Genomic DNA, 21,434 nt, shown 5'->3' with positions numbered 1-21,434 from the left:
CTGCTCTGACTGCGATTTCAAGAGGAGAATGACAAATAATGCAATATTTGGGCTTTGTATCACCTTCCTCTGTCTGTCCAGCAGCTAAATCAGCTAGCAGCACCCCGCAGTCACATGGCTGCATGTGCATCACCAGGGGTGCCAGTGCATGAGAGCCTGGGTTCCCGATGGATCTTAGATGGGCTCACCTCCTCGGGGACCAGGAGTCTCTGCAGAGGGTTGAGGTTCAGCACTGGTATGGAGCTGGCAGGTAGCTGGGACTCAGGCAGGTCTAGAGCCAGGTTCTGTTCCTGTTTCACCATGATGGAGCAAAGCTTGGGCCCCAGTGACCACACTCCATTCTCCAGCTCTGAAACATGCACAATGTGAGAGTCAAACTCCAGCAAGAACAGGAAAAAATAAAAAAAAGCCATGCAGACAGTTTCCCCCCGTCTGGGGAGGCTGCCTTTCCAACTTTAGCTCTGTCACCACACAAGCATGTGCAGGCCCACAACACAGAGTAGTAAAGGGAACAAACCCCCAGCGTGTGGGGAGCAGACAGGGCAGAGCTAGAGGGATCGTGTCTCTGCTTTGCTCTCGCTGTGCAGCCTGAGCACAGGAGGACAGCTGCAGGGTTTCTTCCCCCAGTGATGTCTCAGTCTCATCCTCTGCAGTTTATTTATATTTAGAGCTCAGTGCGAGGAGGATGCTGGGCTGTTACTCCTCAGGCACCATGGCCAGCATCACAGAGCTGCCAGGTGTGTTACCAAGAATAGCACCATCTCTGTGCTAGAGAGCTGGTGAGAGGGCAAGCACGGTGACAGTGAAAGGCTGACAGGTGACTGTACGTGCTGCTTTGGCCTCCCATGAACGTTGTGTGAAGTACGAGAGCTTCATTGCATGACAGGAGAGGAGGAAGGTCCATTTCTGTGGAAGGAAGTCCAGTGTGGCACTTGCTTGTGAGGCAGCTCCCACGCTTCTCCCCTCAGTCTCACCTCTGAGATTTCCTCCTCTGCCCCACACTGCTCAGGTGGACTGCTGCTTACAGATGTGACACGCTGACATTGCTGGTAGGGCAGAAGCAGCAGTAAGGGAAAGGAAGTGTCTGAAGAGAACTCAATGGACCTGTGTGGGGACAATCCTCTCACCCCACGTCTGCTCTGTTCTGTGCACATCGGTAGCATGAGCCTGGCTTGCCACTGAAATTAGAGATCCCAGGAGCTGGGATTCAGGCAGTGGTGGATGACTGCAGCTCAGATGTGGAAAAATGTGCTAGGCAGGAGAACTGCCTGGGCTCTGCTCTGGAGTTTTTTCGTTGCTCTTCAAACACTTCAGCCTGCCAAAAAGCTACTCCTAGCTGGCCTGGAACCTGCATCCTCCTCCCTAATCCTCCTCCCTTCCCTTCCCCTTTGTATCTGACAAACAGAAATGCATTTGTCTTGACACAGGACAGACTATTGCTAAGTGTGTCACCAGATAGTGCCCCAGTTGGCCACAGTCAGGCTCACTCCCTCACCCCGCTGTACTGCTCTCTGCATACAGCACTCACAAACCCACTGGTGTTACCCAGCTGTCTGCTGCCCAGAGCAGTTCTGCAGTACCCATCTCAGTCTAGATGATGTCCTGGCAAGAGGTGAGGAGGAGAAATGCCTGCATAAAGATGACTATAAGCAAGCAGCTGTTTATGTGGGAGCTGCCATCTGAACTCAAAGGTAGATTAACTTCATCTTTGCCCTGCTCAGTCTCTGTTACCCTCAAGAGAGGACAGGGCAGAATCCTGCCTCTGGCTTTTGCATGGACACAGTGGTGTTAAAGTGTGGACAAGAACTGTATCAGTTAACAGTGTTGCTCTTGCCAGTGGAGTATGTTGTCTTGTGTCTTTGGTCTAGCACCTACGCTGCATACACAGGTGTCTCTAGCAGAGCCTTATTCCTTCCAGCGCCCTGTGTGACTGGACATCTTCAAGCACAGACATGAGCTCCTGTGGCTGTTCCATGTGCCTATCAGCTGTGTTGCTTGCAGTGCTGCTGGATTGCTTCCCACAATGCAGTGAGGCCAGCGTCATCAGGCAGCATCTCAGGCAGGGATGCACTGCACAGCAGTGACAAGGAGAGGCTGCTAAGCAGACACAGACTGAATTGCATTTTCTCTGTCCTGCTAAGGACACCAAACCCACAGCTGGTAGTGAAGTCTCAGTTACCCCTGCTATGCAAACAAGCCCTTTCTGACGGAAGGAGGCAAGGTGCTACACAGCCACAAGTGTTTGCACCAGAAAACTTGGACTGAATTCTTCTGACTGTCTACAACCTATCACAGAGATAAGGGACCTTGAGAGGTCTTCCAGCCTAGGCTGGAAGCTCTAGGCAAGCTCAGCTAGACCTGTGTTGGTCCTGACAGACAGTTGTTTGACTTGATCTCATGCCTCTGCAAAGTGATGAAGAATCTACAGCCTTCCACATTAAATCTCTTCCACGGTTTCACTATGTCCACTATGAGAAGGTTTTGCCTACTGGCTAACTAGAAGTTCCCTTACTGTGATTTTAAGCCTCAGCTTCCTCATCCCCCATTCTGTTGCAAAGCTCTGAATTTCTCTTTTTCTCAGAGGCGTGGGGCACCCTCTGTCTGGGAGGGCTGCTGCTGAAGCAAGTTACCAGGCAAGGGAGAGCAGACCACCAAGGGCTTTCCCAGTTCAGACTTCACTCAGAGAGCAGCCCCCAGAACTGTCAGTCCAGACAGTCCAAGGAGCAGACACCCAAATAAGTACATGCTGTCCTCCCATTTCCTGTCTACATTCTGACCCTGCTTTTTTTCCCACCCTCAGAGATTTATCTGGGGAGCGACTGCGTTACAGAATCAGAAACATATAAGCCATGAGAGGGTCAATGAGGGACTGAGGTAGAGGCATTTTGTGTGGATCCCTCTATGTTTCAGAGGTACGGCCATTCTGTAACCACTGCAGGTTTCACTGTACCCTGCTGGGTGAGGCATGCCAGGAAGCTCATTCGCTGCTCTAGATACTCTGTACATAATGGGAAGAAGCACAGCTGAGAGATTTCCATAGCTGCCCTGGGTTGAGGACATGAGGCAAAAAGCAGTGAGGAAGCAGGACCTGTACAGGAGTGCAGGCACTAGCCCAAGCCTGGTCCAGCACCCACTGTTCTGCACAATCCTGGCTCCCCCTGCTCCTGGCATCAGATCACGCCCTGCAGAACTGAGAGCTGGTACTGAGAACCAAAACAGCCAGTCCATATGTGCAAGCCATCTGGAAAACAGACTCCACTGATATGCAGGGTCACAATGCACCCAGCGGCTTGCCCTAGCTGACCTGTGTTAGTGGGAACCATGTGGGAAGGGGCAGGATTTGGAAATGTTTTGGAGATCTGCAGAAAAGCTGGGAGAAGGCTGATACATAGCCAGCCTCAGCCAGCTCCAAGCCTAGACAGAGCCCAGGCATTCCTGAGGGGCTTTGCAGACCAAGCAGAGCTTGCTTACTGTTAAAGAAAAGTCATTCCTGGGTAATTAATTTGAAGTGAATGTCTAAGAGGACTGAGACTGGATGAAGCTGTGCCAAAAGGACTGCACAGTGTTGCAAATACTGGACCTGACTCAGGGCTACACTGGAATATGACTCACATACAATTATGAGCCAAGATAGCCCTGGAAAGATGGGTTGAATTATCCTACTGCAGGAGTGGGAGCACAGATACCCCTATACCTGCCACATTAATACTAGGCCTTACTCTTTGTAGAGAGCTGATCTGCACTCTCAGAGAGCAAGTGCCACATCCATCTCAAGCGCTCCTGGGTTATGCGCTGTACACCCTGTGCTGGTCTCTGCCCAAGGATTCGAGTCACATTCCATTCAGGAGAATCATGATCTTGCCTTGGGGAAACGGCAGTTGAAGTAGGGGTATGTCCGAACACAGAGGATAGAAGCAGAAGTGGTGATAAGTGTCTCAGAGAGGAGTCCCTGAGGTAGCTTCATGCAGGCAGACTTTGTTTTATTGCTTTCTATACACTCCTGCTTTTTGCTTCTCTCATTCCCAAGGTCATCTCCTCCTATTCATTTGTGGGGGAAAAATAAAGATGTGTCTGTGCACTCATGCAGGTTTGTTTTTTGTTAGTCGCTTGGTTGCCTGTTTGGGCTGACTGCCCTCCAAGACAGTACTGGGGTTAAAGCTAAGGAAAAAGAAATATAAATGGAAAGCTTTTTTGATACTAAGGCAGAGTTTGCTTGATGTGCCATGAGCCTCTCTCCCAGCTCCTATCTGAGTGGTCCCCAAGGAACATGGCACTGATGGCTGCACCCTTTACAGGGACCAAAAAGTCAGGGGAGGCCAGCTCCTCTCCTCCTGCCTTGGTGTTTGTACCAGAGAGCTGGGATCATTCCTGGCCATGAGGGAAGCCACTGTCCCAGGTTTCACTCTTGCTCAAATGAATGGCTTTCTTCTGTGTATACTGAGCCCATGCCACTGCTTTTTCAGGCAGCTTGGTGTCCATCAGCTGTTGGGACACCCACACAGTCCCACAAATTACAGGACTCTCTGCAAGGACAGCTCTAAAAATATCCAGCCATCACAAATTATCCTGAAATGAATTGTTCTAAAAATAGGTTTTGAAATGACTGTTCCTCTCTGTCTCCTGCTAAAAGATCTGCTGCTGAAGAAGTCACTTAGCTTTCCACATGTACCAGCACTGGTTGCAGCCAGAGACTCATGCTTCCTATATTCAAGCCAAAACTCTGCTGCCTGATGCCAAAACAGACCTTGATCTAGGGCATCCACACCCAGGTTTCTAGGGTCCTAAAAAGACATTGCCTATTGCTTGCCAGAAGCTGGCAGCACACTGAACCACAACCAATTATCATCCTTGTAAATAACAGCCCAGCAAAGAAGCAATGTGACCGTCAGAGCACGACTGAAGGAAAAAATGTGGGCTGTATTTGACAACGGCAGATCAAATTTTTCCCTGGATTAGCCATGTACAAGCCTAAGGAATAGCCAGTTTGTCCTTATATATGGAAGCCAGCCAGAGCTTCTGCTAACAGATGTGACCAAAGCTGTGCAGTGTGCATGTCTCATGCTCACCGTTAGCATTATCTTCAGTCTTGACAGGCACGAGCGGGCTCTGGGGAGCAGAGTCTCCACTGAGGGAGTAGCTGTGCTCTGCCTGGATGCCTGGAGTGGGTGGATCCAGGTCCATGTCCAGCAGCGAGTTCTTCTCAGCCAGTACTGGGTCATCGAAGAAACTGCTGAAGAGGTCATTGGAGAAATCCTCCATGTTGTCAGAGAAGTGATCCAGGTTCTCTGAGAAATGCTGAGGAAAGACAAAGGGAGGCAGAATGTTAGTGTCAACTCCAAGAGGGATGTGAGAGCCTTCCTGTGCTCTGAGAGCCAAACCTCAGCAACAGCCCTTTTTGGATGGAAAAAAAGCAGTTCCTATCCCTTGCCTGCATCAGTTTGATAAAAACACCTTGAAATAAGATGGAAAGGGCCGTCGTGCTGTACATCTTCTTTACCTGTTTATCTACATCACAAACACTCATGACATTCTTCTATATTCTCGTATCACCCCCTTCCTCTGTGGGTACCTCTCTTCAGCTTCCTAGCATCACCTCACTGTGACAACAAGCTGAATAGAGCACAAGGCAAGAAATCCCTGTGATGACAAAATGCAAGTGTGGCAGAAAATCACAGTCTTCAGCACCTGCCCTTGGTGACAGACACTTTCTCATGTTCTCTGCCAGCAGCAGTAGGCACTCTGATGCCCCAGAGAACATCAACCCAGCTGCTGATTTCTATCAGAGAAAAAAAATCAGTTGGATCAACATAACAGGAAGGCCCCCCGTTGTATTTAATTTCCTCTGGGATTTCACAGCCCCTCTGTGGACCATATGAGGCTGTCCTCCAGCCAGATAATGCCTGTGAAATTCTGCTCCCCGATGAAGTTTAAACACTACAGATGGGCTGTTAACAACAAACAATCATTCCACTAATCATTCCAATAACAGTCAGTAAATCTGGCCAGTGCTGCTGCAGAGCTGGTCTCCTGATGCTACAGGGAACCTGTTTCCTTTGAGGCATATCCTTCTATTCAGAAGTCAAATCACTAACTTTTCCATTTGCTACAACAAAGCATTGGTTGGGCAGGGAGAAAAATGGTGGTTGCCAAACACCAGCTGAAAAATTATCCCATTTGTTGGCAGATTGAGGCTTCTGGCTCAGGGAGAGGAAAGAAAAGACAGATACATTCTAGTGACTATATTACACAGATGGAACTGTGTAACTTAAATGAACTGGAGAGAGCTCAGCGGAGTCAGACTGGGTCGTCCTCCCCTGCCTGGAAAAGCATCTGGGTGGGCAGAAAGGCACTGAAAGCAGCATACTCAAATACCAAGAGCAACACGGTATGGATGAGAGAGAGTATGCAGATCCTAGAGTAGAGGCATGGATGCCACTGAATTCCAGTGTGAGAGCTGAGTTCAGGATGGAGCCCATCTCCCGGAAAAGCATGGGATGCATGAGGTCCTTTCTTTCCCCAGCACTAGGATGGAGGGAAGGCTTGGCCAGAAGATCCTGGATGCTGGAGCCTGCAGGTTCCTGCTCCTACAGGAAGGCGTATTTGTTTTGACTGAGCAAAATATCCCTCTGTCAGCATTATGCTGGCTGTCAGAGGGCTGGGGTGAGGCTGGGGAGTGAAGTGGGCTCCAGCTGAACAGACTCACACCTCCTACCAGGTGGGCGATGGAGACAGTAACCTGCAGCAACTTCCAACATGCCAGTGCCCTTCACCCTCCAACATCATCCTTCAGCCACTCAGTTTAAAAAATCACAGCCCACAGAGTATGCTGGAAGTGGGGGGCAGTGTCTGCCACCTGCATTCTGCCTGACACAGGGTTTCCCACCCTTTGTTTCCTTCCCACTTGTCCTGTCCCCCCACTATCTGGGGTGCCAGCCTGACACACCACGATCCAGGACTCCCCTGGAAAGGTAGATACTGCATGTGCAGGTAAGGCAGAGAAGCACACTCATGCTAAATCCCAGTGTTGAGGCCCTCCCTGGGATGTATGGGCTGAAGTTTTGTCCACTTGTTCCCATACCAGAAGCTGAGTTGGTGTGGTAGCTTTGTAAAATCTACTCAGCCATCTCTAAATTACCTGGAAGCATTTCTGCATTTGAATCAAGCAATAGAAAACATCTCCCATCTGTGTTGAGCATAACCATTCTTCAGAGGGAGCTGAGTTAGCAGATGGAACAGGGTTAGATATTTATCTGAAAAGCAATAGAAAACCAGGTTTTGTCCTGTATTACAGCATGAAGGAGTAAAGAGTTTGGACTCCTGAGCATTAACCCCAGAGAGTGCTTGCTCATGCAACAGCTGTTCTTTGTCTTGCTTTCTCTAAACAACACCAGCAAACACAGGATATGAACACAATAGCCTTACAGTAAGGGTGAGAATTTAACTGCAGAAAAGTGAAGGGATTCAGAGTTCTGGCTGCCAATGAACCACAACAGCACAGCAAATACAGGATCCAACATAAGGCACTCAAATAATATATACTGTCGCTACCATCAAAACTAGAGCCACTATGTAACCCTGGATGAGAGGCAGAGCTGGATGAATAGCTGCAGGGAGAACTGTCTGTGATTCTGCCACATGTTTCAGATTTCTTTTACAACTGTGCCTTAACAAAGGCAGAAGTGGGAGTGAAGAGTCAAGAAGATGCATTTATGCAGTAGTTCCATGCTATCTTTTAGAGGCATCCCACCCACGCTTAGAACAAGGATCTCTTGGTCAATCAACAGTTTTCCAATTGTAGGACAAACCTACTGGGAGGGAAGAGGCAGAGGTGTGCCTCCGGTTTTATTCTGAAACCAAAAATCCCTCCAGCAGCATGTAACGGGTGAGAGATGAGCGATGAGTCCGATGGGCTGAGTATGAGAGACTTAACATGGGCACTAACACTGACAGGAGTAATTGCAGATTTCTGTTTCTTCTTTTAGACACCACACAGCAGGCTTGCTGGAGGACTTCCCTGCTTGGAAGTGACGATGAAGGCAACGCTGATCTTCCAGAGATACAGGAGTTCAGGTCCCCAAGAGGCCATGCTCTCCCAAGAGACAGAGACCTATTGCACAGTATAGGGAAAACATGGGTAACAAGCAGAAAATGAAACTCACACCCTCCCTGGGATCCAGAAGTGTTGGGGTACATACCCCTCTCTGGACTCCTGGATATTATTCTCCAGCACAACTAAATACTGGCAAAGTCTTCTCATCAAAGCAGCCCCTTTTGAGCTCTCACCGATTATACATATACCAGTCCAGCATCTCCAGACACAGACGATGGAAGCTAACCTATAAGACTGGAATAACTATGGTTATTATCAAAGAGGGCATGAAGGATCAGACACTCTCAAAGAGGTAGAGCTCCCAGAGCTGTCACAGAGCTGGAGATTGCTATTAAAGGCAGTGGCAAGAGGCAGAGGAAAGAAGAAGGAAGGGTAAAGCAAAGATAATGACATGGCTTTGTAGCTGGCTATGCCCGCAACAGAGACTTCAGGACAAGAAGGAAGCTAAGCCACCAGATCCCAGGAAGGCTGCTGTGTCTCCTGGGTTGCTCTGTTCTCTCCTGACACCAACAGGTACTGTTAACTTCAGGACAGATTTTGGATTAGTAAAGACAGACATGCATGCAACCACATAGTAACAGGAAAAAGTGTTCTCTTGTCCAGATCCAACTGTGATAGGCAAAGTGAAGAGAGCCCAGAGCTTACCCACTACTAATTAGTTCAGGCTGAGCCTGCTAACCCAGAATATGCAAACTCTGTCACCTCCAGCTTTGTTGTGGGACCTCCATTTATCTGGCAAAACTCAGAGAAGGCTTCAGCCATACTCCTCCTTAACGTGTGTGGGAGAGCAGGCTCCAGGGAACTGCAGGTCCCAGGGTGCAGTGTCTCAGGGCCGTGCAGATCATGGCACCACATGGCAGGGTCAGTCCTCCAAGTTTCTGAGTGACAAACAGAAGCAGGTTTATGACCTGCTCAGTAGCTCTATCCCAGCTGGAAGGTCACGTGCCAAAGGAGGTGCTGGGTGGCCACTAGCCCTCTCTTCCTACCCATACTGAGTCCAGCACAGCTGAAGACCTGCATGTGGTGCCGCTAAATGAAATTACTATGGTGGACTTTGGAGACACTTTTGCCAAAGCCATAGTAATGAAGATCTCAGCAGACCAGAGGTATGTGTTGGTGGAAGGTCCAAGAAAGAGCCCACAGGACTCAGATGTGAATGAAGGTGGGATGTACAGAGATGCACAAGCAGAGCAAACTCATCCTCCCACAGCCTTTTCAAGGCCTAGACTCTCCCCTCAAGAGCAACCTTCTGGACAGGCTGGGATCAGCCAGCTCCTGCTCCTCAGGGAGCTGGCCAAGAATTTCTAATTGTGACAATGAAGGACTGCAACTCTGCTGAGATATCATTTAAGATATCTCAAGTAGTTTTCACACAAATGGGCCTAGCTTGAACAAGGGGGACCAGTTAACTGGGAAATGTGATCCTTGCCATCCTAGCCCTGAGGGAGTGGGTGTGAGTGTACAGGGGGAAAACAGCTTCCAGATGGGATATGGAGCTTGCAGCACAGGCTCATTTTGCTTATTTGGTCCTTCTATCTCCCCCTTTCACACCCTCCTTCATTCTCCTTCTAACTATGCTCCAAAGCCAAGAAATAGCACGAGATGTGTTTCCAAAGCTGTATTACCAGTGAGCGGTCAGGGAGGGGGCAGCCAAGGGACAGAAACGCAATGGCGAGGAAGTGCTGGATTTCCTGATCCAAGTCCGATTTCTGGCTGCCCATCCCCTCACAGCAGTTCTGGGAGGATGGAGAGGCAGCACCTGAAGGGGATGAGCCAGTGTGTACAGGTACAGAGGAGGCAATGACAACTGGATCTCCAAGCCTAACAGAGGGCCTTAAACTGCGCTGGTGCCACAGGATAATCTGCTCGAGCTGAGGCCACCTCAGCCATGAAGAGAGAGTGTGAATCTGTCAGCTGCTGACTCCTGCTCCCTCCCATTCCTGGTGACCGACATAGGCACTGACTTTCCAAACATATTTCCACCACATGTTTTCACCCTGACCTCATGCTTAGGGTTGTCTAAATAGCACACTGTATGTGCGTGCGTGCGCTTCTCATTTGAACACCCTTTCCTGTTGTACAACAGTTATCTTGGGAGCTTCACATTAGGCATCCAGACATCCAAACGCAAGCTCTCAATTTCCCCTGCACCGAGAGCTAGTGTTATACTTCTACAGGCCCCAAACAGAGACTGAGACATTAAGCCTTTTCCCCTGCCTAGTTGCACATCAGATGCCCGAAGGTGCCACTCTTGTAGCCCAGTGGCACCACACATGGCTGAGGAGGTGACTATGCCCTCTTCATGGATCCACTTCTCTGTGGTCACCCTGGCTGCATCTGTCCCTCCTTTCCCATTTCACGCTTCCATCCTTTGACTGTGACTTTGCCCTTCCCACCTCCAGCTGAGTTGTTTGGACACAATCTTGTTTCAGGATCAGCCTGTTTCTCACAGCCTCCCTGCTCCCACCACAATGGTCTCGCTCCAAAGAGAAAGCAGCAAGGGGCTAATCCAGCTGGGCGGCAGCCCAGGTCCAGGAGACGAAGGGCCTTTGCAGGTTGGAGGTTCTGCTCATGCTGGCAGGCAGTGCAGATGGGGAGGGGATTCTTCTGAATTTTCTCTCTTCTTTTTGAAAGTATTTTTCCTCTTTGCTTGCCAAGATAAATCTCCTGTCCCAGCTGTGACATCTGCATTTCCCTTCTCTGCTTTCACTAAGGAATGAAGCCCCCTGCACTCCAGCTTCACAGCCGAGGTTTCCTTTACATTCCAGGAAAGAAGAGCCCATACACTCCAGACAGTCCTTCTGCTCTCTTTAAAATGCAGTGAATTTTAGACCTTATGCAATTGAAGGTCTTGACAGCATTAACAAGATCCAGGCAGGATGGACAGATTGTGTGCACCCTTCTCCTCACAGCCTAGTCGGTGCATCTGCACCCCAATGGAGACTGGTTATTATCCCACCAACTCCTGGCTCTCTCAGACTGTTCTGGTGCTCCTCAATCCTGACGTTCATTGCTCTTGGTCCCTCCTATCATGTACCACAGCTCCCTGCTCCTCCATGCCTGGTCTGCCCAGGCTCCCCGTCTGCCTGGATATCTTGCCACCGACTCCCTTGCTATTCTGCTTCTCTGCATGGCATGGCTAAAGCACTTTGGGCCAAAACATCTGCAAACCCCACTGCTATTTCCCCCCAGCATCAGGACAGCATCCTGACCAGCAGCACCCCTCGGCCTTTCTCAGAGACTGCTAGCAATGCCCATCGCCCATTATTATTTTCAGCATCACAGCCTTGGGCGGTATGGTGAACCAAACTCTGCCATGACACCCAGGCTCCAAGTGGCAAAGTGCTTGACTGAACCTGGTCTGGTGCCAGGCCCAGAATTTATTACTGTCTGTAGAATAATGCAGAGTAACAGAAAGAGGAGCGCTTAGGGCCGCTGAAAGAAAGGGAATTGACCTGCTTCCCCACAGGGAACTGTGCCATCAACTTCCCTCCCCACAGGGACTGAAACCCCTCAGGTGCTGCAAGCCGTTACTCTTTGGCCACAGCAGCCACACCCTTGTCCACAGTGCCTTGCGAAGTCCCAGCAAGGCTCAGGCATGGCTTTGCTGTGGAAACCTCCTTCCACCGCACATCTGTGCCAAGGACCTGGATTTAAAATTTCCAGCGCTAGGCGCCACAAGACCTAGGAGGGACAACAGAGGCTCAAGACACAATGAGGGAAAGGCGATTGCGGGAGCAGCCGCTTCACCTCCCGCCACCCCGTGAGGCAGCCGAAGCTCCCAGGGTAACGCGGCCCCCGGGTCCGAGGGGTGACCGGAGGGTGCGCGGAGCCACCCGCCCCTCCCCCGCCACCGGCCGCTAACGGTCGCCGCGGCACGCTTCCAACGACCGGCAGCGGCGGCCGCCCATTGGCTGATGCAGCCGGGCGACGGCCAATGAGAGGCGGTTGCCAGCAGAGCCGTGCGCGGCGGGCGGGAGGAGTACAGGGTTAGGACGGAGCGGTCCGCGGCGCCTCACGGCGGGTGCCCGTCCAGCTGCGGCCGGAAGGGGCAACGAGACGAGGGGCAGGGACCGACAGGGGGCTCGGGAGGGGGGCTGCGCCCCCCTCCCGAGCCCCCTGTCGGTCCCTGCCCCTCGGGAAGTCCTCACCTTTGCCCCTTCGTTCTGACACAATAGGTGCACACCACATCAAAATTTTGTGGCTGTGATCGCAATACCCGGCTCGGGCTTTGTGAGGCTTCTGCCCTGGTGAGACCACATCTGGAATACTGTGTCCAGTTCTGGGCCTCTTAGTTCAAGAAGGACAGGGAGCTGCTTGAGAGGGTGCAGCACAGAGCCGTGAATATGATGAAGGGAGTGGAGCATCTCCCCTATGAGGAAAGGCTGAGGGAGCTGGGTCTCTTTAGCTTAGAGAAGAGGAGACTGAGGGTTGACCTCATTAATGTTTATAAATATGTAAAGGGTGAGTGTCACAAGGATGGAGCCAGGCTCTTCTCCGTGACAACCAATGATAGGACAAGGGGCAACAGGTACAAACTGGAACACAGGAGGTTCCACTTAAATATGAGAAGAAACTTCTTCTCAGTGAGGGTAACAGAGCACTGGAATAGGCTGTCCAGAGAGGTTGTGGAGTCTCCTACTCTGGAGACATTCAAAACCCTCCTGGACACCTTCCTGTGTAACCTCATCTGGGTGTTCCTGCTCCAGCAGGGGGATTGGACTAGATGATCTTTTGAGGTCCCTTCCAATCCCAAACATACTGTGATTCTGTGAGGCTGCCATTCACCGGGGAGCAATCTTGGGAGGTTCCCAGGGTCAGGGGAGTGGTTAAGTCTTTAACGTAAATGTTTTTGTCCTGATAGGAGAAAAAAAAAAAAAAAAAAAGAGAAAGAGAAAAAGGTACAGGGAAAGTTGAAATCTGCCAGGCTGTGCCTGGGTTTCCAAGCGGCCCTAAAGGAAGCACCGAAGGCACCTGCTGCTGCAGTGGCAGAAGAGTCATGGACACGGTGTACCACACTTGGATGGTGCAGGGAGTGGTGATGTGGGAGGAACTGGAAGCACCAAAGGGAATGACTGGAGCAGGGCTGAGCCTATGGCGAGGCAGATCAAAAGACAAATGGCATCACAGTGTGGCCGCAGTGGTGTAGCCATCTGTGTGCCCTTGAACCACCTGTGAATGCCAGAGTGCAGAGCAGGTATGTGTGTGCTAGGGAGGAGGGGGAACACATCAGCCTCCCCTAAGGTAAACCAGGCTCCACTGGCCCTGGGGTGGAGATCAGCTACAGTACAGTTTGCCTGTTGCATGACACTTGCTGAGTCTGCAGAAGCAGGAGCACCTCTCCTCCCAGCAGCAGCACCCTGGAGGATGCAGAGGAATGCCTCTGCTTTCCAGCGAGCTTTTGCTGCGTGTATGCTACATGTGCAACGAATGTCCCAAATTTCCTTTGGCTTACAACTCCCTTGCAGCTGACTGATAAAAAAAATTAGAGCAGGACTTAAACCATACGGAGAAGTCGACACAGCCCTCTCAGGATGAAACATTTAGATCAGCTGCTCTTAACCCTCATTTGGCAGAAGATTTGGGGGCTATTTCTATGAGTCCATGAAAGGTAAATAAAGAGTTTGTCCTTCAAGGCCTTTCTTGAGCTCAGAGAACTGAAGACACCTGCTTGCTACAAGACAAAGCCACCTTTATTTCTGAGCCATCATGGTGGCAGATGGGCTGTGTTTGAATGGACATGTGTGGGAGGTGTTCTCTGTGGGAATGCAGTTACCCTTGGGCAAGCTGGCAGGGGTCTCTTCCTCTTCTTTGCCCCTTCCCAAGCTGAGGTTAGCAGAGTCTCCAAGCAGAGGCTTCACACAAGCAGTAGCTCTGAGAGAAAGAAACTGTACCGTATTAACTCCCTCTAAGTCTTTGCCATCTTGTCTGAATTGGTGCTTTACCTCTTTGAGTTAACTTGGCAGCCTCAGCTGAGTTTGCAGCAGACTCTCAAAGACACCCTAACTCCACACTGTGACAGGGTGCCAGGAGTCTTTCAGCTGCTGTAGCATCGGTGGGAGGAGGTTAATGTGAACTTCATCTTGTTATGTGTGAAAATATAATCCATCATCTTTGAGAATGCCCTGTCTGCTGTATTACCCCAACCCACCTCCACCCAGGCGTGCCCTTTGCAGAGCCCAAACACACCTATCCATTCGCAGTCCCCATAGAGGCACAGCAGCCAGAACACAATTGAGTGTCTGCAGCCATGCTCTTTGGTGTGCAGCACTGCTGCACAACCTAAAAGTGCAGCTCCAGCCCAGCCCTGCAAATCTAGAGGCAAAATCTACCCTGAGAAAGTGCACATGGATTTAATTCTGTGTGGGACATCTGCCTGGACAGTTTAGGGAAAAATTATCCTTGATAGAGAGGGAAACGTGGTGCAATGAAAGGCAGCGGGCAGGGCAAACGAAAGAAAGCACTGTTTTACTCTGCGTGACTCTTTGAACTGTACTGCCATGCTGCATTGAACTGAGCTCACACTATCCCCAAAAGACATGAAATACAGTTCAATACAATTAAAAATAGGTGCAACTGCTCAAACCAGTCACCAGTCAGTGGGATGGCAAAGTTTATCCAGTAACCAAAATTAACTGGAATAAATGCCACTCCACTATTTCTTCCATCTTTCTTGGAAGCTTCTGGCCCTGCCCATACTGGGTTGAAGCCACCAGAGTTGGCACATCTCTGCTCTTACACAGCTTGTCACCCCCATGCCATTAGGGCCTTTTTTTCTGCTTCTTGCAAGAAAGGCAATCTAAGCAACGAGAAAGGTGCCCTGGGAGATAGAGGAAATCTGCTTTGGGAGATAACCAGAGAAGGAGGAAAGATCTGTATTATCTTTACAATCAGCTTCATTTGTCTCATTGAAACTGTTTCTCTTTAGTGCTCAGAGAGCAAAATGGGAGATAATTCACATTTTGTCCCCTAGCCGGTCCCTAGAGACCCATAAAGAAAAGCCGCCTTGGAAGACGAAGATAGCTGTACTCCATTCAAGACCAAATGCTGAGGCATGCAGCTAATACCAAACATTACTGGTGGCTTTCATTCCTTAGGCCTTTGTAAAGGGCAATTACAGAGCAACTAAGTCTGGACCAGCTGATTTGTGACTCAAGGATGTGAAGGATTTTCACCCAAAATCTTGAGATAGCCAGAGCTGGGACTCTCTTCAGTGGCCAGGCTGGGCAAGAGCTGGGTTTTGCAACCAGGAGACTGAATGAGGTCCCACACCAGGACTGTTTTCAAAGCAATTCAGCTTGGAATGCAGATTTCTGACCTGCTGCCAATATCCCAGTGGAAAATCTGTGCCATAAGCAGCAGATAGGAAATTAAACTTCAGCTCCAATGCTGAGGGTATCATTTTCACCTCAGTGGTGAAGCTGCAGAAACCAGAGTCTCTGGAGAATGAGGAGATCCTTCCTAGCCTGCAAAGCACCTCTCAGACCATTTGTCACTACTGGGGCAGCTTGGATTAACACCATCTCAGGGGAGGAAGAATGTGCAATGTTGGTGAACAAGCAGTCAAAGCCCTGTGCTTCTGAAGATGAGGACTGGTCAGAGATAATGCACTCACTTCAACCATGGAATAAAAATCAAGGCTGAAGGAGAAAGGCAGCCTGTGCAAACTCTTTCCCAACACCTGGCTCTCCAGCTAGCCCCTCTCCAAGCCAGACTTCTCTATGACAAGGCCCAGCAGCTGAGTACTTTGTAGCTGGTGAAAAGTAGAAATGATCGTATGCTCAAGTAAAGTCAGAAGCATCTGAGAAGAAAAGACTGCATGTGCCTTTCAAGACAGGAAACCTATTATGCCCTGGAATCCTGCCCTCAAAGCTCCTGTGTCTGAGATTGAGCAGGCATCTGCACCCCAGCATTGGAGAGATATCTGCAGAAACTGGTGGGTTTGGGAATCCATTCTCTGGACATCCCTGGAGTAGCACAAGGAGACAATAGGTGGCTTCATGGGTTTAGGGCCTGGAGGAACTAGTCTGGTAATCAAATACGGTTCCTTACATAGCTGAGTGCAGGAGCTATATCCACGCCTCCTGCTTCAAACTCATCATCTGCAACTGAGCTTCACAGAAAGAAACATCACATCTGAGTTTAAAGGCTTTAGATAAATCCACCCCTTTCTAAAACAAAACTGTTGTAGAAGCTAACTACAGTCACCAAAGCTCTGAGTCGTTGCAAAGAGGGACTCTGTCTTAAGCCTCCAAAGTGTTTTCTCAGGCTTTTTGCTCTTAGATGACCAAGTCCTTACTACCAGATGCCTTCCTAAGAACAAAACCAAGTCCCCTTTTAATCTGTGGAGTGTGGTATGGCATAGCCACCGTACCAGGTTATTCTGCAGACAGCAGAAACAACACTGGTCTCTTTGCAGGCAGGGAGAACTTGAGGGCTTTTTAATGATGGCAGGTTGTGGTCACGTAACACCGCATTAGCAGCAGATTCAAAGATTTAATCATCTTTCTGTGTAATTAATTGCTAGATTTTAGCATAATCAAATCACAGGTGGAAGTGAGTGATTCCGCTGGCAAAAGAAGTTACAGCCCTGCCACAGTGGCCAGAGCTACACAGTGATAATGAAGGCTGTGCGAGCCCTAGAAAATCAAGATAAAATCTATAGTGGTTTGGCTTCTGGGCATCCTTTCAGACCTGGCCTTGTCATGTGGGTATATAATCCAGGACCAGAAGCAACAATAACCTCTTAATATCTATCATGGTTTTAGGTGCAACAAAAGAGAAAAAAGCATCAGTGACATCTCCTTCTGTACCGTAATCCTGATGCTGAATGACTTTTCCTAAGTATAAGAGTTCTCTGTATATATGAAGTCCTTCCCAAGTGCCTGGTGTGTGTCCCAGCACAGACAAACCCAGCCCCATTTCCTGCCTGGATGCTCACAGCACCAGACCTTCTCATGCCACCCTCTACCCTCATGCCTCTGCTGCCTGGTTCTCCCGTTTGCTCCTCCATCACCTTTCTCCCATCTCTTCTCTCCGAAAGGGTGCACACATCTGGCTTGCTTTTATTGTGCGATAAATCTCACCCCGCATCTTGGGTTCATTTTCTGAAAGTTTTGAATGGTGTCTTGGAAATGCTGTTGGACAATAGGAGCTCTTTGAACCCAGGCCAGCTGGATGGGACTCCATGCATTGCGGCTGACATGCAGGCTTTGGCGGTCTTTCTAAACTCTTTTCCTCTCTTCTTTTTTTTCTGTACAGCATTTGAATTGTCCTCAAACTTTATTTTTGGAGTGAGCAGTCCATTTCTGAATCTTTTCATCGTTATATTATTATTAATTATGGTCATGACCGTTTCTTTTTCTGCTGGCACTCCTGGGTGGATCTCTCCTCTCTCACTTAATGTCTTGGGTAAGACTACCTTGGCTGCAACCCACTTTAGCAGTGACTCACAATCCCTGGCCTGCTCCCAGGAGAGATGCAAGAGTTTTGCCAGTTGCTTTATAAAGAGGCCATCGTTTTTCTCAGCTACTCTCTTGCTCAGCAGAGCTGGATTGGGTGGAAAAGCTCAGTTCTGTGGCTCCAGTGAGTCCATCCCTGGTGGACAGACTGTCCCTGGAGTATTATGAAAGCAGAGCCCTGCTCCCTCAAGGTGCAACCAGGACAACTTCTGACCCACGCAGCAGTATTTTTCACCAAACAAAATTTTGCTCCCTGAGGGTTACTGCACTCAGCTTTCCTGTTCCCAAGCCCCTGGAGGAAACAAAACTAAGCAAGACATGTGAGCAGGATGAGGCATCGTGAGGGAGGGAGTACTGTGTGCTCATGTCCAACTGCTATCTAATAGCTCACCACACTGCTACCCACATTTCTTGAGTCAGAGCAGGGAATGGCATACTCTGAAGCAGGCCTCTCATGTCGCTGTATTTGAGGCTTGCTTACAGCAGTGGTATGCTATAGAGAAATCCCATCTTCATCCTCTGGGCATCTCAGACCTTGCCAGCCATGTGGGACTACGTGAGTTGATCTGTTTCTGAAGGCAGGAGTGGACAAATGGCTCTGCTGTTTACCCCTCCACAAATTTAATTTATGTAGTGAATAAGACAACTTTGCTCCTGTGTGACTCCTGTAACTTAAAGACATTCAAACAGTGTGTTTTTATGGAAACAGATGTGCAAACCCTCTTCATTTCATGTGCTGTGAAGGACTCAAGAAACATAAGAGATGGCTGGTCTTGGTGAGGCCTGGCTGTTTCCCATAGACCGTGGAGGGAACATGAGTCTGAATCCTTCCCATTAGACTTGGAAGTGGCACCAGGTGATGGAAGGGAGGAGATCACAGGCCTTTCCCTAGCAAGAGTGGGTGCTTGGCAGTGTCAGACCAGGTCCTACTCAGCTCCCCTTCCCATGTGCTGGGAAGCCCACCTGCTTCACAGAGCAGTCTAGAGCCCTGGTGCTTCCTGGTGCTGGCATTATTGCTTTTTACTCACATCAACCAAAGGGAGGAATAGGTCTTGGGCCAAATAAAATTCTCCTTCCTCCTGTTCTACTGCAAGACCTGGCAGGGCAGTGAAGCCCATGAGCAGCCAGGAATGGGGGGGGTCTCATCAGCCCTCTCTGTGCTGGTGTTGAAGGCTGAGCTGACTCCTGAGCTCAGCTGCAGCGGCCCAGGCACCAGGCAGAGGTGTCACCCTCTCTCCAGCCACAGGATGGTGCAAACCACAGCTCGCTCCCTGTGCAGGGCTGTTGTTCCCCGGCCGGCAGGCTGGCTGCGGCTGGCCTCCGCTCTGCACTGGCGGGGTGGCATTGCTTCTTCAGCTTGAGGAATGCAAACCGCCCGAGCTGCTCTTGAGGATTGGCCAGGAAAAGTCCACAAATAGCAACAGGAAATCAAAATGCCCACTCCAGACATGCACCAGATACAAGGCCAGCCAGTGCAAGGAGAAAAATCAAACGCTGGACGATGGAGATTACATCATGGTGTGGATAAACCTGTGAGCCCATCCAGCTGGGGCCATGCCAACAGGTCCAGATGGCTCAGGAATGCTAACTGCATAGCTACCTCCTACCTCTCTCTTGTCTTTGCTTTTTCTTCCCTCCTCCTTTCCCTATTCTCCATCCCTCCTGGCCTCCTTCCATCTTTCTTTCCCAGAATAAATAAATAAATCCTCTGGCAACTCTACATAATCCAATTCCATCAAATATCAGAAAAGCATCTGAGACCAGTGAACGGGGCCCTGGTCTGGGCATGGGTCTCTGGCACTTACATGTAGATACTGAGGCTGCTGGGTGACTTCACCACACTGCATAGCTGCTGAGGTTGACATAGTAATGTGTGCCATCATCTCACCTGGGACCTCAGCCCCTGGCTACAAAGGAGGAGGTTGCCAGGACAGCTCCCCTGGAGCCTGAAGCATGCAGGAAAATTAAGAAATGAGCATTGCTCCTGCTCTACTACAGCTCACCCCAGCTGCTTACAGCTGCCACTGACTGCTCCTTGTGTCTGCAGTTATTGGAGGAGGGAGAAAACAGTTTTGCTCTCAAGCTAGCTACCACCTTGGTACTAATTAGCGACAAATAAAGGAGTGAAGTACCCTCTGTTCTGTTCCCAGCATTGACCAGAGCTCAGCTTTCTCCTAGTGTGATAAAAACGGGGCTCAAAGACATGTAAGAAAAGAACGAAAAGTGTGTGTTTTGCTGGGTCGGAAAAAGGGCTGCAGGCCATTTGCTCATTATTTAATGCTAATCCAGCTGCTGGTCCGCTGCCAACTGTATTTGACAAACCCTGAGGAGCAGGGAGAGGCATCAGAGAATGGAAAAGCAACTTCTGCATTGCACTTACCAGCAGATGATGGCGATCCTAACTTTACAACAAGGCAGACAGACTTAGTGTGGTGAAAAGGCACCTCAAAAGAGAAAGGGAAAGCACGAAACCATGTGCTGAGCAGCAGGAGGGACTCATATGGATCTTGAGTGCCCTGCTAGGGGACTGATAAAGCCATGGACGGCACTCTGGTACTTTCTGCTCGTTACCTCCTTCTCGGATAAAAACCAGAGGAGACATACTTTGGGAGCCTGGAAACTTGGCACAGCACTGACCACGCAGCAATTTTGGACAGAAATGTAACAGGGTGCCCTCAGCAAGTTGCACCCAACCCAGGGAGAAGTTACATTTTGCAGCTGACCTGGGATCTGGTTGTGCAGTGGAGGATGAGGTGTAAGTAAAGCCCATTCACTGGATTTATAAAGCACAAATTGTTTGTTTTCAGAAAGGCCCAAAGAGGTCAGGCCAGCAACACCATGGGCCAAGTACTTCAGTTTAAATTCTGGTGCTGATTAACACAGTCATTCAGACTGATACAGAAAGCGTACTCTGGATTAGCTTGAAGTATCTGAGGTCAGAATCAGTCCCCTAGGGTAATGAACAGAAGGGTAAAGGATAGCTGGGACATCAGTGGAAGGTGGACCTGCCAAACTGAAAACTTTGCAAATACCATCTATAGCTGCAAAGTATTTTCAATAGACTGGGGAAGCAAAGTAATAGCTCCTGTGGACCTTTCCTGGCAGGTATCTGCTAGCAACCCCCCCGCCCCAGTCTAACTTTTCATTGATCCACTTCATCCATTGATTGCACTTCCCCATGCCAGTTAGAATAAGGATGTGCACTATTTCTATAGACAGCAAAAGCTGCATTGTTGCAAGTGACACCCTGAAGATCACACACTAAGACTGGCAGAGCTGGGACTAAAATTCAGTTCTCCCATTCCCGACAACCTCACTGCACCACTGTCCATAAGGAGAGAAAAAACACAACGAAAACAAACCCAACATCATTCATCTGGCAATTCAATATTTGTGGCTCAACAGCACCTCATCAACTCTCAGAATCTGCCACATTTGCTTGGAAAGAAGAGCCAGATTTCCAGCACGCCCTGGGCAAAGAACTCTCAGATTGAAAGACTGAAAAGGCTTTGAAAGAAACCTTCCATCAACGGTCTTTACAGATGTCAGAGCTGGTTTCCTCCTCCCGGAGCTGCCTGTCTTGCAGTCCCTCCTCTGGAGTAGCAGCAAGCTCAGCCAAAAGCACCTGCCCAGCTCCTTCCTTCAAACTGCCATGAATTTATACGGAACTCATTTAACATCAAGCTGCTCTGACATGGAACAGTTAACTGTTGAGGCTGTGGATCTCAGTCCACTTTTTTGTCCTGGTCTCACTCTGCCTCAGCTACCCCTTCTGAAGGGAGAAGTTCTCCTCCCAGGAGAGGGAGGGCTGCAAATACTGCAGAGCTGGAGCAAGTTTGCACCTTGGCCAGGAGAGACGTTAT

General features: G+C 49.6%; 1 protein-coding gene across 1 annotated transcript in view; it reads right to left on the bottom strand.

The window, feature by feature from the left end:
* The window catches only part of CREB3L1 (cAMP responsive element binding protein 3 like 1), a gene marked incomplete at both ends in the record, with an annotated part of 44,765 nt that overhangs the window by 14,539 nt on the left and 8,792 nt on the right, over positions 1-21,434 (bottom strand). The window contains 2 exons of the mRNA XM_080344534.1: positions 189-349; positions 5,067-5,295. Coding sequence (XP_080200660.1) covers positions 189-349; positions 5,067-5,295 — 390 coding nt within the window. The remainder of the gene's footprint in view (positions 1-188; positions 350-5,066; positions 5,296-21,434) is intronic.

This window comes from Nesoenas mayeri (genome assembly GCF_963082525.1).
Source record: "Nesoenas mayeri genome assembly, chromosome: 5".
In the NCBI taxonomy this organism is placed as follows: Eukaryota; Metazoa; Chordata; class Aves; order Columbiformes; family Columbidae; genus Nesoenas; species Nesoenas mayeri.
The sequence above is the reverse complement of the archived record's forward strand: the minus strand, read 5'-3'. Positions and strand labels throughout refer to the sequence as shown.